General features: G+C 32.2%; 1 protein-coding gene and 1 pseudogene across 3 annotated transcripts; one reads left to right on the plus strand and one right to left on the minus strand.

Moving 5' to 3' along the window:
• Positions 1 to 1,911: 1,911 nt before the first annotated feature.
• On the minus strand, positions 1,912 to 7,946 carry LOC120076751 (uncharacterized). Of its 3 annotated transcripts, none has more exons than XM_039030654.2 (12): positions 7,640 to 7,946; positions 7,248 to 7,463; positions 6,772 to 6,866; positions 5,921 to 5,978; positions 5,487 to 5,681; positions 5,254 to 5,330; positions 4,989 to 5,071; positions 4,665 to 4,716; positions 4,150 to 4,218; positions 2,914 to 3,000; positions 2,721 to 2,782; positions 1,912 to 2,244 (listed from the first exon to the last, which is right to left on the minus strand). In XM_039030654.2, exons 2-12 carry the CDS (start codon positions 7,363 to 7,365, stop codon positions 2,109 to 2,111), a joined length of 1,032 nt encoding a protein of 343 aa, XP_038886582.1. In that variant the 5' UTR covers positions 7,366 to 7,463; positions 7,640 to 7,946; the 3' UTR covers positions 1,912 to 2,108. The 3 variants fall into 3 exon arrangements, with proteins under 3 accessions (XP_038886582.1, XP_038886581.1, XP_090169069.1); XM_039030653.2 differs by having other exon boundaries at positions 7,248 to 7,428; positions 7,640 to 7,873; XM_090312943.1 differs by having other exon boundaries at positions 1,912 to 2,249; positions 7,640 to 7,873.
• A 959-nt stretch (positions 7,947 to 8,905) lies between these two features.
• Positions 8,906 to 11,769, plus strand: LOC150036818 (uncharacterized; annotated as a pseudogene).
• The last annotated feature ends 907 nt before the right edge of the window (positions 11,770 to 12,676 follow it).

The following is a 12,676-nucleotide window of genomic DNA, read 5'->3' on the forward strand; positions in this document are numbered from 1 at the left end:
GAATGAGCAAGCAATTTTGGAAGATTAATGACTAAAATATCCCCAAGAAGGTCAAAGTTTTGACCTAGGGTAATGATCAATGAAAAAAAAGGAAAGAAAATTCGAAAATTGGAGGCAGGGTAGCGTTGAACAAGCGTTGCAATGCTGCTCTGCGACGCTAAAGACCCGAGAGGGTTGAAAAACAGGGCAGCGTTGCAACGCTACTTTAAGAGTTTTGACTGATTTTAATTTAGGGTGTAGATTATTATTTTATTTTATTTTGTTTCAATTTTTTTTTATTTGAGTCTTCTCTTGTGTGATTTTCTTTTGTGGTGTTTGCTTTACCATGTCTTATTATAATTTTGGGTGGCCTTATGGGTTCTACCAATAATGATCCCATGAGCTCATCAACTTTCATAGTAGCAAGATCCTGAGCTTTTTCTATACGAATTACTTTCATGTCAAATCTCTCAGGTAGAGCTTTGAGAACCTTTCTAACGAGTTTTTTTTCCCCTTTTGGACAATTTTTCCAAGAAAAAAAATGTATTGTTAGCTATATCAAGTAGATGAACAATGAACTTAGCTATTGTTTCACCATTAATCATTTTTAAATTTTTAAATTTTGTGGTAACCAGTTGAAGTCTTGACATCTTAACCTTTAAAGTTTCTTCATGCACCACTTCAAAAATGTATCATGCTTTTTGGCTGAAGTGTAGGATTGATTAGACAAAAATCAATTTTTTCAATATCATTGAATATTGCATTTAGAATATGCGAATTTTCCAGAGAGGCTTCATCTTCTCCTACTTTCCGATGATTTAGCTTAGGTACGTTGACACCGTTCTAGTTAGTGACCTTTGGATGAGTCCAACTAGTAACCATTGCTTTTCAAGTTTCTCTATCAATGGATTTGAGGAACATAGTCATGTGCATCTTTTAGTAACCGTAATTTGTTTTATCCAGAACTGAAAGACAAGTAGTAGATCCACCTACTTTGATTGTGTCCATCTTGGTTGAGGGTTTACTATGATACCAATTGAAAAGTAGATGAACCTAATATGGAACAACACAAGTTAGATACAATATCATACGAATAAAAATGACAAGGCAAACTAAGAAACTAAAAAAAATAGGACAAAAAAATGTGACCCAAGTCAGTGCAATATCATCAATATTTGGGGGCAGTGTGCGTGATGGAAAGAAATTTCACTAATAAAGATTAAAAAATTAAGTAATTATTACATTTATATTGTTTTAAAATTATAAGTCACCATTTTTTTTTCATTGGAGTAAAGTTTAAAAGAAATAAATAATAGCATCACTGTTTTGAATAGTTGAATATTTTGATAACCCAAAAGACAACCTCGTCAAACCTATAAAATTCCACAATATTCAAGAATATATGAGATTTTTCAAATAAAATAATGTCAAGTGTATGCCGTTATTAAAGTTATTGATTTTATGTATATATAAATATTGCAAAAGAAGATTATTTAAATATATAAATCAAAATATCTTACTTTATTTTATTTTTAAATTTCATGTCTAATACTTTGAGAAAAAAATTTATGTTCATTCAACCATTCATATTTCACCTTATGAAATTATATTTCAAACATTTTCAAGTATATCCAACTCATTTTATATTCATTATAGATTAATTACCTAAAATATTTATATAGTTTTAGTCATCATTTATTTTATTACTTTTAAATTTCATGTCACATATTCATTAATTTAATTTTTATTTATTTAAAAATTTATGTTCTAAAGATTTTTAATCATGGACGAAGCACATGGATATCGATTGGATTTGCAGATGTGTATGAAATTATTATGTTCATTTATATACCCCAAGTATATAATCATCTTTACATTTGATATTCAATTAACTAACAGATTCAATTTCAGAGCACAAAAGAAAATCAAAGCTTTAAACAATTATTACTTTAGCTTTATTGTTGGCAATAAGCAATGAGATGTTAAGCAATGACAACCCCTTCAAAATGCCAACAAAAAATAAGTAAACTCTAAATGGGGATTAGACAAGAATAAGATACTTCTTTCCTAATTCATCCTAGGAAGCCCAATACTTATTTCTTCCCAAGATTTTCATTTTCTCTACCCTCCTAGATCTTAGAACTGCTAGCTGATATTCCTTGTACCCGGTTTCTTGACGGGCATTCCTTGTATGGACGTTTGTCATGCTCGGCTTCTTCATCACCGACATTAGCTCGACATTGATCTTCTTCTTCTTTGTCACCCCTGCATTTGGAGATTAGAGTTCAGTTAGGAAAGAGAGCAACATAACCAAACCAAGGGTCATAATACTCTTTACAAGCAGACGAGTAAAACTGCAGTAGCCACAAATACGATTCTCAATCAACGAGGACAAAATGTAATAACGGGTTGTGTAGCTATCGGTCGAAAAATGATCAAGCAGTAACTACTTTACGAAAGAAACAGCAATGAAATACATTAGTATAGTAGGTAAGATGGCCGATCCTCATCTTATATTACAATATACATCTAACACTGCCTGAAATATAAGAACTTCATCATAACCATCATTCATTCAAGTAATCAGTTTACAACACTCCATACTCTTAAGGAAATGAAACTGTAATTCAACCCCGGGATTGATAAAACGAAAACTTCCCAAGCAGTATATATACTTATTTTACGAGGACTTTGCAGGAGAAGTAATGAAAAAAGAACGTAGAATGAGAGAGATTACATACATTGAATAAATAATGAGTCCAATGATAACAGCAGCAAAGGCCAAGTAGTAAAGCCAATCAACCTGCAGAAAATGACTTGATTTAGCCAAACGAAACACCAAAATACAACTCATAAACTGCAACAATAAAAAGAATAATAAAAAAGAAAATCAAATGAAAAGGTGCAACGTGATGGTGATAAATGATCATGGACCTTCTCATTATAAGCAGCAACACGAATCACAATTGACCACATGTCTGAGGTCAGTAAAGACAGGTTCAACATTGTGGATCCACTAATCTGCAAAAGAAACATATGCTTAGAACCAAATATTTGGAAGATGTTTCCAGAAACAGGAAGAATTCGACCATTTTTAATCTTACAAGTTGTTTCCACCTTCAACAGTAGTTCGTTTAGCATCTCTTAAATATTAGCAACTAAGGTTATTCTTTTAAAGTTGATGAGTTTGTGAAGAATGATTTCAAGCATAGAATAGCCATTACTTTTAAATGCTAAATAATTACTATTCTTAAAACAGTTATTTGTTTTTTCTTCTCTATTTACATCAATATATCTTTTTGGAAAAGAAAAATGAAATCCCCAAAAACATGCCCTCATTTAAATATACTCCATCATGAGTTTGCAAGGCCCCCGATCATTCACAGATATAGGAGAAGGGGTAAAAAGGAGAATTCACAACTGCTATTGGGCCGCAGTCGTATGGGAACGACAGGAAGGGTTTATGAAGGGGTTTGGAGGCATGGTGAAGGGTGCGAACATTTTGGCTGAAGGCCGAGGTTTAGGAGAGTATTTTTGATACTTTTATTTTCATTATTGCATTGTTCTTATTTCCTTGCATTAGAGATCTTGGAACTCTGTTATTTGCTTGTTTCATTTATCTGCAATATATCTCAGATCAGGGAGGCTACTCCCCTGTTTTCAGATACTTGTTGGGTTTGTTTGCAGGGGTTAAAAGAAACCTAATGGAGTACTCTCATAAAGAGAGAGAAAGAGAAGTCATCTATATAACTAAAACATCAACCGATTAAAAGAGACCTAATTTTATTGACAAAAGTATTTACTTCATGAAACTATATGTAATCAGTATTTTCCAAAAGAAATGATAGTTTACTGGTCCATTTGATATTAATTACCAAACATGTTTTTATTTTTCTTTCTTGAAAAGGAAAAACAAGAACCCAGCTACAGAAACATTAGCTAATGGCTGTTAAAGGTCAATTTCTAGCAGGTATTTCAACCAAATTTCTTCTTATAGACAACTTTTCTTCATGGTAAATAACAAAATTAAAAATGATTATAACACAACGTTAATAACAGTGACTACCATTCAGCCATCGACTTGCATAATCTCGATCAAACTATCTTACATTATCCTCTTTCTTGAAAAGAAAAGAACTTGACAACATAAACAAATATTCCAACCCATACCTGAAGCAATATTGGGACAAGCGAGTAGAACAGAAACATAGCAACAGAAAATCCAGCAAAAGGGATTGCCTGAAAGAAATAGATAAAAAACAATTGTTATACATTGGAATGTCAAATTCTAGGAGAGATTAACATCGCAAACTCCATCCATGCAGCACATATCTAAAGTTATGTAAAGTATAGAAAGTCATATGGATTAAATGGCTTGGTTTCATAAGAGCTGTGGAAGGTAGAATGAGACTCAAGTGAGAATTGTTTTGAGTTGAGTGGCTCTAGCGTGACCAATGAAACTAACAACAGAAAGATGTCATATTGATGATTCCAGCCATCCCCCATTTTTAACATTTGGCATAAAATTTTTGTTTCACCTTGATATTGCTAGAGAAAACATCTCACCTTTTTCTAACCAAAAGACATTTTCCCTATGAAGTACTTTTATAAGGAAGCTATGCGGTGAAACAATGTGAGGTTGTTTGAAGGCTGGGGAGAGAGAGAGAGAGAGAGAGAGGACGTACCGCTTTGGCTGTCCATCGAATGGATTTCAACTCATTGCGCTCAATTATGCTTCTAAAGAAACCATCAAGGGAAACATAGTACATACACTTTTTTCCAAAATAAATAAATAAATAAATAAAGTTAGAATCACCAAAGTCACTTTACCAACGTATGATAGTGTGATGTTTCTTAGAACAAAAGAACAAAAACAATATTGCATCATAGGACTGCAGTTCAATTATTTCTTTGAAAAAGAGAGAAAAATGTCAGTTTCAGAAACAATTCCAAATAAGCCTAGGGTCAAGAAAAAAAAACCACAAAAACATTTATGAATCTAAGGATACATTTGGATTGCGCTGATGATGGCACCGAAGATGCCCAACATCGCCATCAGCTCCACTCTGTCAGCATTCTTCACCAGAAATTCCTTCAGCAGAAAGTTAAATTTTAACATTTAGAAAGTGTTTAATAATTGTATATCACAAACCATGACATGACAAGTAGAGAAGCAATAACATTTAATGTTCCAAAAGTCGCGAGGCCCAATCATCAAATATCTTGAGCTTATCAGTAAGGTAAAAGTAAATGCTTCTGCATACTCAGCCTTACCTCGCTGACATTAGTAACCGCATAAAGGGTAGCACCGGCTATAACAAGAGCATCCCCTTTAAGTGGGCTGCTTCCTCCTGTAACTCATATTGGTACACGTGAATACAAGGAAATATAAATTTGCAAGGTTAATCACGACCATGCATATGGGTGTAGTGAAATGTCTTAAAAACCAAGTCAGAGGGTAGGGGACGACACAAAGAGAAAGAGCATAAAGGGGCTCGTATCATTACCAGCTCGGTCACCAGCATGAACATCAGAAAAAATGACCATGACAAGGCCGGCAACACAAACAACAACACCAGCTATCTTCCTGAATCTGTATTTTGTTTTCAGGAAAAGCCAGGCTAGCAGCATGACACAAGGGATTGTCCAACAATCCAGCAGCATGACACTTGTTAGAGATGTGTACTGATAGGCCTTCACAACTGCACCTCGCATGAGAACAAGATCAGTTTCAAATTATCAAACATTTAGGCAGTATTATGAAACAAGAGATCAGAACTCAAATATATAAAAACTTTTATAGCTCATGACTCATGATCAATGATGACTAGAGAAGGTTCATGAAAATAGAGAAAGAAGGTACTTATCATCATGTCATATAAAGCTTCGTTTGAATATTTCTCAAAAAATATAATCAGTAAGACAAGAAAATTATCCGTACCAAGGTAGTTGGCTTCTACATCTACCAATCCTAGTGGTATGTAGAAGTACCATTTTGCCTGAAATATTTAAAAAGGAGACAAGTAAGAAATTCACACATCATAGATATGAGTTAGCAAAAGAAACTAAAATCAACCGCATAGTATAGATAACCAAAGTAAACACACGCAGTTCGGACATCTTCATGTGGAAAATGTTTTACTCCTAATAGATTAGGGACTTCTCCCATGTCACCTTATGATTCAATGTTTCAGTATTTATTATAATCAAGCCAAGTTCAACAAATATTAGCAAGATCACACAACAATTCACAGCTATACTTCAACAACTAAAACATTATCACGTGTGACAGCCACGTTTAGCCATCTAACTAAACAAGGTAGATGCATAGGAAAGCGAGGCCAGAACACCTCCTTTTCAGGGAAAGCTATTAGCTATGTCTGTACTTCACACCCAAAAAAGAAAGGAAAACAGTAAGAAAATTTTAACTCTTATATAAGTTAAACTTTTATGCACAAAATGAACATTTTAGATTTTTAAGGTAGCATCACCATCACCATCACCATGCTTTGTGCCCTGCAAGTACTCTGTTTCAATATTTTGAACTTTTTTTAATCTATATGTATAAAAAAAAGTCCAAAGTGACTAAATGGAAAAAGGAGGCATGAAAAGAAATTATGTTAAGTGATTGTATCCAACGCAAAATCGCAGGTTGAGAATTAGGAAGCATTAAAAAGGGTCAGAAAATTTAGTATGATAAACTTCATAAACAATATGAGAAACATTCAATCGTTTAGCTTAGCCACTGGATCAGTTTAAAAGGAATCAAATATAAAAGAGAATCACAATCACCTTGAGTGCTTTCTTACGGTAGAGTACTATACTTCCGTAGACAATTGCTAAGAGGACATAGTTTATAAAGGACTGTGAGGTTGGTGCATTAATTCCTGCACAATAGGACTAAATGTTAGTTACGAATACATTATGATAGATTAAAGAATGTCCCTTGATGTGTGGGGTCGAGCTCCCGTTTAACTCATAAAGTCCAAAACGAAAACTATTAAATTATCAATAAATACAAAAACTTAACCTGAAGTTTTATATATGTTCTTAACGTTAAGTAAAACTTTAAACATATAAAGATGAAAGCAAAAACTTCCACTGGCGCTCTGTAGAACTATCTGTTCTTCACAAACAAGTTGAAGTTTAAACCAAAACTAATTAAAATGCATAGAATCCTCATATTCCCCAACTCAGAAAAGTACATGAAAATTCAATTAAAAAAACCAAAAATAAGAAAAAGATGCAGAAAAATATAAAGAATGTACCTCTTTTAGCGAGTTCAGAGGATGCAAAACCAGTAGAAGTGATAAGAAGAGACAGAAATTGTCCCAACCCAAGACCGATTAAAGTGCTTTTCGTGCAAAAATCCTTGAAATTCCTCATTATCTTCTCGTTTTCGACAGTCAAACAAGATTAGAACAGACAATCCCACAGCCCAGATGAAAACTATCCAAAATAGAGTGATCAATCACAAAACCCAACTGACAAAAAAGAAGAAGAAAAAAAGTCTATAAGACGACAATCTGAAACAGACCCAGTTGGAGCTTTGATTCAGAATCCAACAATTTGAAGCATTCGAATAAAATGAACAGAATATAATTGGGAAAACAACAGATGGGAGTGAAACTCAAGGGGTGAGAAGAGAAGAGCTCCTTACAGGCGTTTGAATGCGATTGAGCATCTGAATTCTAGAATTTATGCTGAATTTTCCAAGTTGTTCTTGGAAAAGGAAAAGAGAATTTTTGCTTCTTCACTCCACTCTGTATATGAATAGAGAATTTACCCTTTTGGGGTATGAGATAGAGGAATTTAGAAATTGGAAGCGACGGATCGAAAAGGGTGTAAATCAGAAGTGGGAATTGAATTTTTGGGATTGACCACAAAGATTATTGGTCATTTGATATGATGTGATATGATATATAGTTTCAATTTTTGACTTTTGATTCTAATGGTCAGTCCTCTGCTAGTAAAAGAAAGCGTATCAAAATTTCAAATATTTTATACATTGCTACACCAAACCACACCCCAGATTTTTATTTACTTTTTTTTTTTTAACAAAAAGCGAAATAGATTGAGCTACTTTTGGCATCGTATTAGCTATGTCGAAAATATTTGAAAAGAATTTTTAATTTTTAATTAATATTTCGTTTTCAATTTTATACATTAAGAAGAAAATTTATTTTATATATTTATCTATTTTTCCTCTAATCAAATCTATTTTCTATTTTTTTATTAGTTAAATGTATCAATTTTTTAAAAATAGTATACCAAATTGATTTTTTTAAATAAAGTTATTTTCCTTAATATTTATAAATTTATCTATAAGAAACAAAATTTATCATACTAAACAATTATTTAAAATTTTAAATTACAAAAAAAAAAATTAAAATTTGGTTATAAGTCTATTTTAGTTATTATATCTAAAACAAAATGTTTTTGTATTTATTTACCAAACACTCTTAACTTATTTCTTCAAGTTTAAGCTGAAATTTACCAAACACTATTTTACTTTCTTTTCACAACTGATTTTTCTAAAAGCATGTTTACCAGAAATTATTTTAAAAGCTACAGCAATCTCAAACGAAGCATTTAACACCAACCAATTTGGTTTACAAATTTTCTTTATTAAATTGTAAATTTGGTCCCTATAGTTTGGAGACCGTTAAAATGTAGTCTTTATAATTATAACTAGAATTCATTTGAATAAAACTCTCATATATATAATTTGTACAGTGGCAACTATTTTTTAGAATTTTATCAAGGATATTAATAGCATGTGTTTTTTTTATTGCATATATTGAATATTTGGGAAGATCCGGTTGAATTTTTTTTATTCCTAAAATAACCTCCTCCTGTCTATGTCTTCTTCATGCTCGCGTTTCTCTTATTTTTTCGTCTCTATCATCTTCTTCATGCACAATTTTCAGATAGTCTTCTTCATTCTCTCACTCATTTCTCTTTTCTTTTTCCTCAAGCTCATGCGTGATTTTTAGATACATCTTCATCATTCTTCCCTGCATGATTCTGAGAGGGACAATTAATCCGTTTTTTGCTTGTGATTTGATATTTTTACTCACGATTTGCTATTTCTACTTGTGATTTGGTATTTTCTCATGCTCCCAATTTTTTAATCTAAATTCATTTTATCCTTTGCTCGTGTGATTCTTTCTCCCAAGTCTAGGTCGCAATTCTTCCTCAGTTTTTGGATTCGGTTCCATATAGGTTTCTTGAATTTGTTTTAAATTCGTATTGTTTTATGGTTCATTGATGTTTAATTGAAGTATGTTGATGTTATTAGTCGATTTGATTATTTCTACAAGTTTCATCTACTTTAATTTTTTCTTTGAGGCTTCATGAGTTAATTTCTGTTTTGGTTTATATTTAGGCTTTTTTTTTTCAATCAATCGTGAACTTCTTATCATTGATATTAGTTTACTAATATGAGTCTACTACTTATAGATACATATCATAGTCTATTAGTGATATTAGTCTATCACTGATAGATACTGTTTTCTATTTATTATACTAGTTTATCAATGTTATGAATTTAATTTGTGTTTCCTACTGTAATTTGAAAATATGATTAAGCTTGCAGTAGTGGTGTTTCATAGTGGACAGTGGGATGATAAACATAATTACTTGAATTACAAGACTAAAGGTGTATCGGTCGAAGAGATTATGTGTTTTGAGAATTTTGTGAGTTTGATATTAAAGGAAATTCAACTGGATACATCTATTTCTTCAATACAATTATCGATCTTATTGGATTTTACTATTAATGACATTCAAATTATGGTTGAAATTCATGAAGATAATGATGTTGCTTGATTTTTTAGTTTAGTTAAAGAACAAAGTACTAGACATCCATTAGTTGTTCATGCCACTGATATGCTTTTAGAAAGGGTTTCTAATAGAGGATTTGATAATTTTCTATGTATTGTGTCTTATTCTTCTCCAATTAATAATGATTTCAACATTTTAATGGGTGTTCATGTTAATAGCTTATCTTCTACATTTGATTTGAAAGAGAATGATATGTTTGCTAGTAAGGAAATAGTATCAAAGTCTTTTTACTATATAGATATAAAGAAAAACTTTGAGGTCAAGATTGTGAGATCAAATTCTAAATCAATTGTATAAGTGCTCACGAGATGATTGTTAATGGTACGTTCGTGCATCTCGTTATAAGGGTGGAAAACTATGGAAACTTAGGAAGTATATTGCTAATAACAGTTGTTCTATAAATGCTATTCAAACTTCTTATAGACAAGTATCTTCATCATTGATTGGTGATTGTATGATAAAAGATTTAACCTTGTGACCATTTGACTCCGGATGATATTATGATTCACATGCGTACTAAATATGGGGTAAATCTTAGCTACTATAAAGCTTGAAGGGCGAAAGAATATATTATGAAGTCATTGAATGGTGATGCAAAGGAATTTTATGCCTTGATCCTATAATTTTTTTACGAAGCTGAAAGAAATGAATCCAGGTTTTTTTTTTTTCCTCATATCTTTTATATATTATTAATCAAACTTTCAATTAGTACGTAATCATTATTTGATATACTTGTTTAACTGATATGGTATATCACTAATATCGATCTATCAGTGATAGGTCTTATAGTAAATGAGCATATCATTGGTCTATCAGTGATAGATCTATTGTAAAATAACATGTAATTATTATTTGATATATCTTATTTTTTTATTGCAGGTTCATTCACTGTGTATGAAGCTGATTTCGAGGGATGTTTTAAGTATATTTTATGGAAATTGGGTCGTGAAAATATTATAGGCCAATTATATCAGTTGATAACACCTTTTTGAAATGTAAATATGGTGGAACTCTTTTGACGACGTCAACAATTAATGGTAACAATCAGATTTTTTCTATGGCCTTTAGTGTTGTAGACTCCGAGAATGATGCATCATGGAGATGATTTTTTTGAGAATATGAAGAGAAGTTTAGGAGATTGAGAAGGTTTAGTTATTTTATATGATCGACATTTAAGTCTTCCAAAAGGTGTTCAAAACATTTTTCCAACTACTGAATATTGTATTTGTTTGCAACACTTTTTGAGAAGTTTGAAGTTGACATATAAGGACTCTTCTATTGATAATATATTTTTTAGATGTGGAAAAGCATATATTTTTGTTGATTTTGAGTTGAATATGAGATGGATGGAGGCTATATATCCTAACATATGAGACTATCTCAGTAAGGTTGGTTTCAAGAAGTAGGCTCGTGAGTATTGTAGAAGGAGAAGATATCAGTGATGACTACAAACATTTCAGAATGCTTAAATGCAGTTCTAAAAGAGCTTAGAGATTTACCTGTGGTACTAATACTCGATTCTATTAGACAATTACTTCAAAGATAGTTTTATGATAAAAGTAAAGCTGCATATTTTATGAAAACTGTTTTGACTAGCTGGGCTGAAGGAAAGTTACAAACACAACATCAGATATCAAGAAGCTTTATGGTAAGAGTTATTTATTTTCGTGAGTAATATCCAAAAATCTATCAGTGATTGACTTCCATCAGCCATAGGCTTCTATCATTGATAGGCTCAGATAGTTGGATCTTAATTAATTTGTTGTTTATGTGTCATTTTTCTCAAGTTAAGCAATTAATGATGTTGAATTTCAAGTGACTCTAGAAGCAAAAGAATATTACCTCCGGTTGTTAAGTTCCAGTAGGCTGACCTCGAAAACAAAGAATATTATCAATTGGCGAGTAAAAAAGTCAGACAAGTGCAGTCATTGTCGTCATGCTGGTCACAACTGTAGAACATGTAAATTTCCACTATTTATATAATGATGCAACATTTACTATTGATGGTATTTTTATAGATGTGAACGTGTATGTTGCCACCATTTTTACAATGTTGTAGGGTTTACCATTTTTACCATGGGTGTGATTGTTATATTGTTCATAAGAACATAATGTTGGGTTTTATGTCCTAAAACTCGTGGTATATAGATAATGGAACTTATTCTGAAAATTCAATAAAGGTGTTATTGAATAGATCTATTGCTTGAATGGAAATCCAATAAACCTAAAAGTCCCTTGACTATTGAATGAGTACTTGAACTTTATTTGGAGACATAAAGGTGGATCAGGTTCGAGTAAATAGTCAAAATGATCTATGATAAGGTTGGGTACCTTATTCTGGTAATACTATTGGTACGACCTACTCTGTAGTTGTTACAAGGAGTTGTAAAGTACTACAAACGAAGTGATCCTAATTCGTTCATGTTGGACATGAGAAGTGGGGGTGTCCTTGTGCAAAAGAGTTTGTATAAGATCGGACCACGAAATGAGTCACTCTTACTTTATAATGCAGTTTACTGTTTAAGACTGACTATTTCAAAGCGATGAGCTAAGTAACTTGACCTTAATCCTGAGCTAACTATGAACTCCTGTTTATTCGGGATTACCCTTAGATTTGCATAGGTGAGGGTTGGCTCAACAACACCGGCTCAATATGACTGCCATTTCAGGGTAAGACTAGATAGATAGTTGGGGACATAGGGTGCAAGAGGGAATTCACTCATACCCGCTTTAGGGATAGCAGAAAGGTTGTTTCCTTAAGTGCTGATTCTAGGGCTTGAACAAGGGATCCCAGCCTCTCATTTGGCATGAGAGGGACTCGATTTTGTGATTGGATCACCAAACAATTGTT

This window comes from Benincasa hispida, chromosome 4, assembly GCF_027475165.1.
Source record: "Benincasa hispida cultivar pf3 chromosome 4, pf3_genome.v1.1, whole genome shotgun sequence".
Classification (NCBI taxonomy): domain Eukaryota; kingdom Viridiplantae; phylum Streptophyta; class Magnoliopsida; order Cucurbitales; family Cucurbitaceae; genus Benincasa; species Benincasa hispida.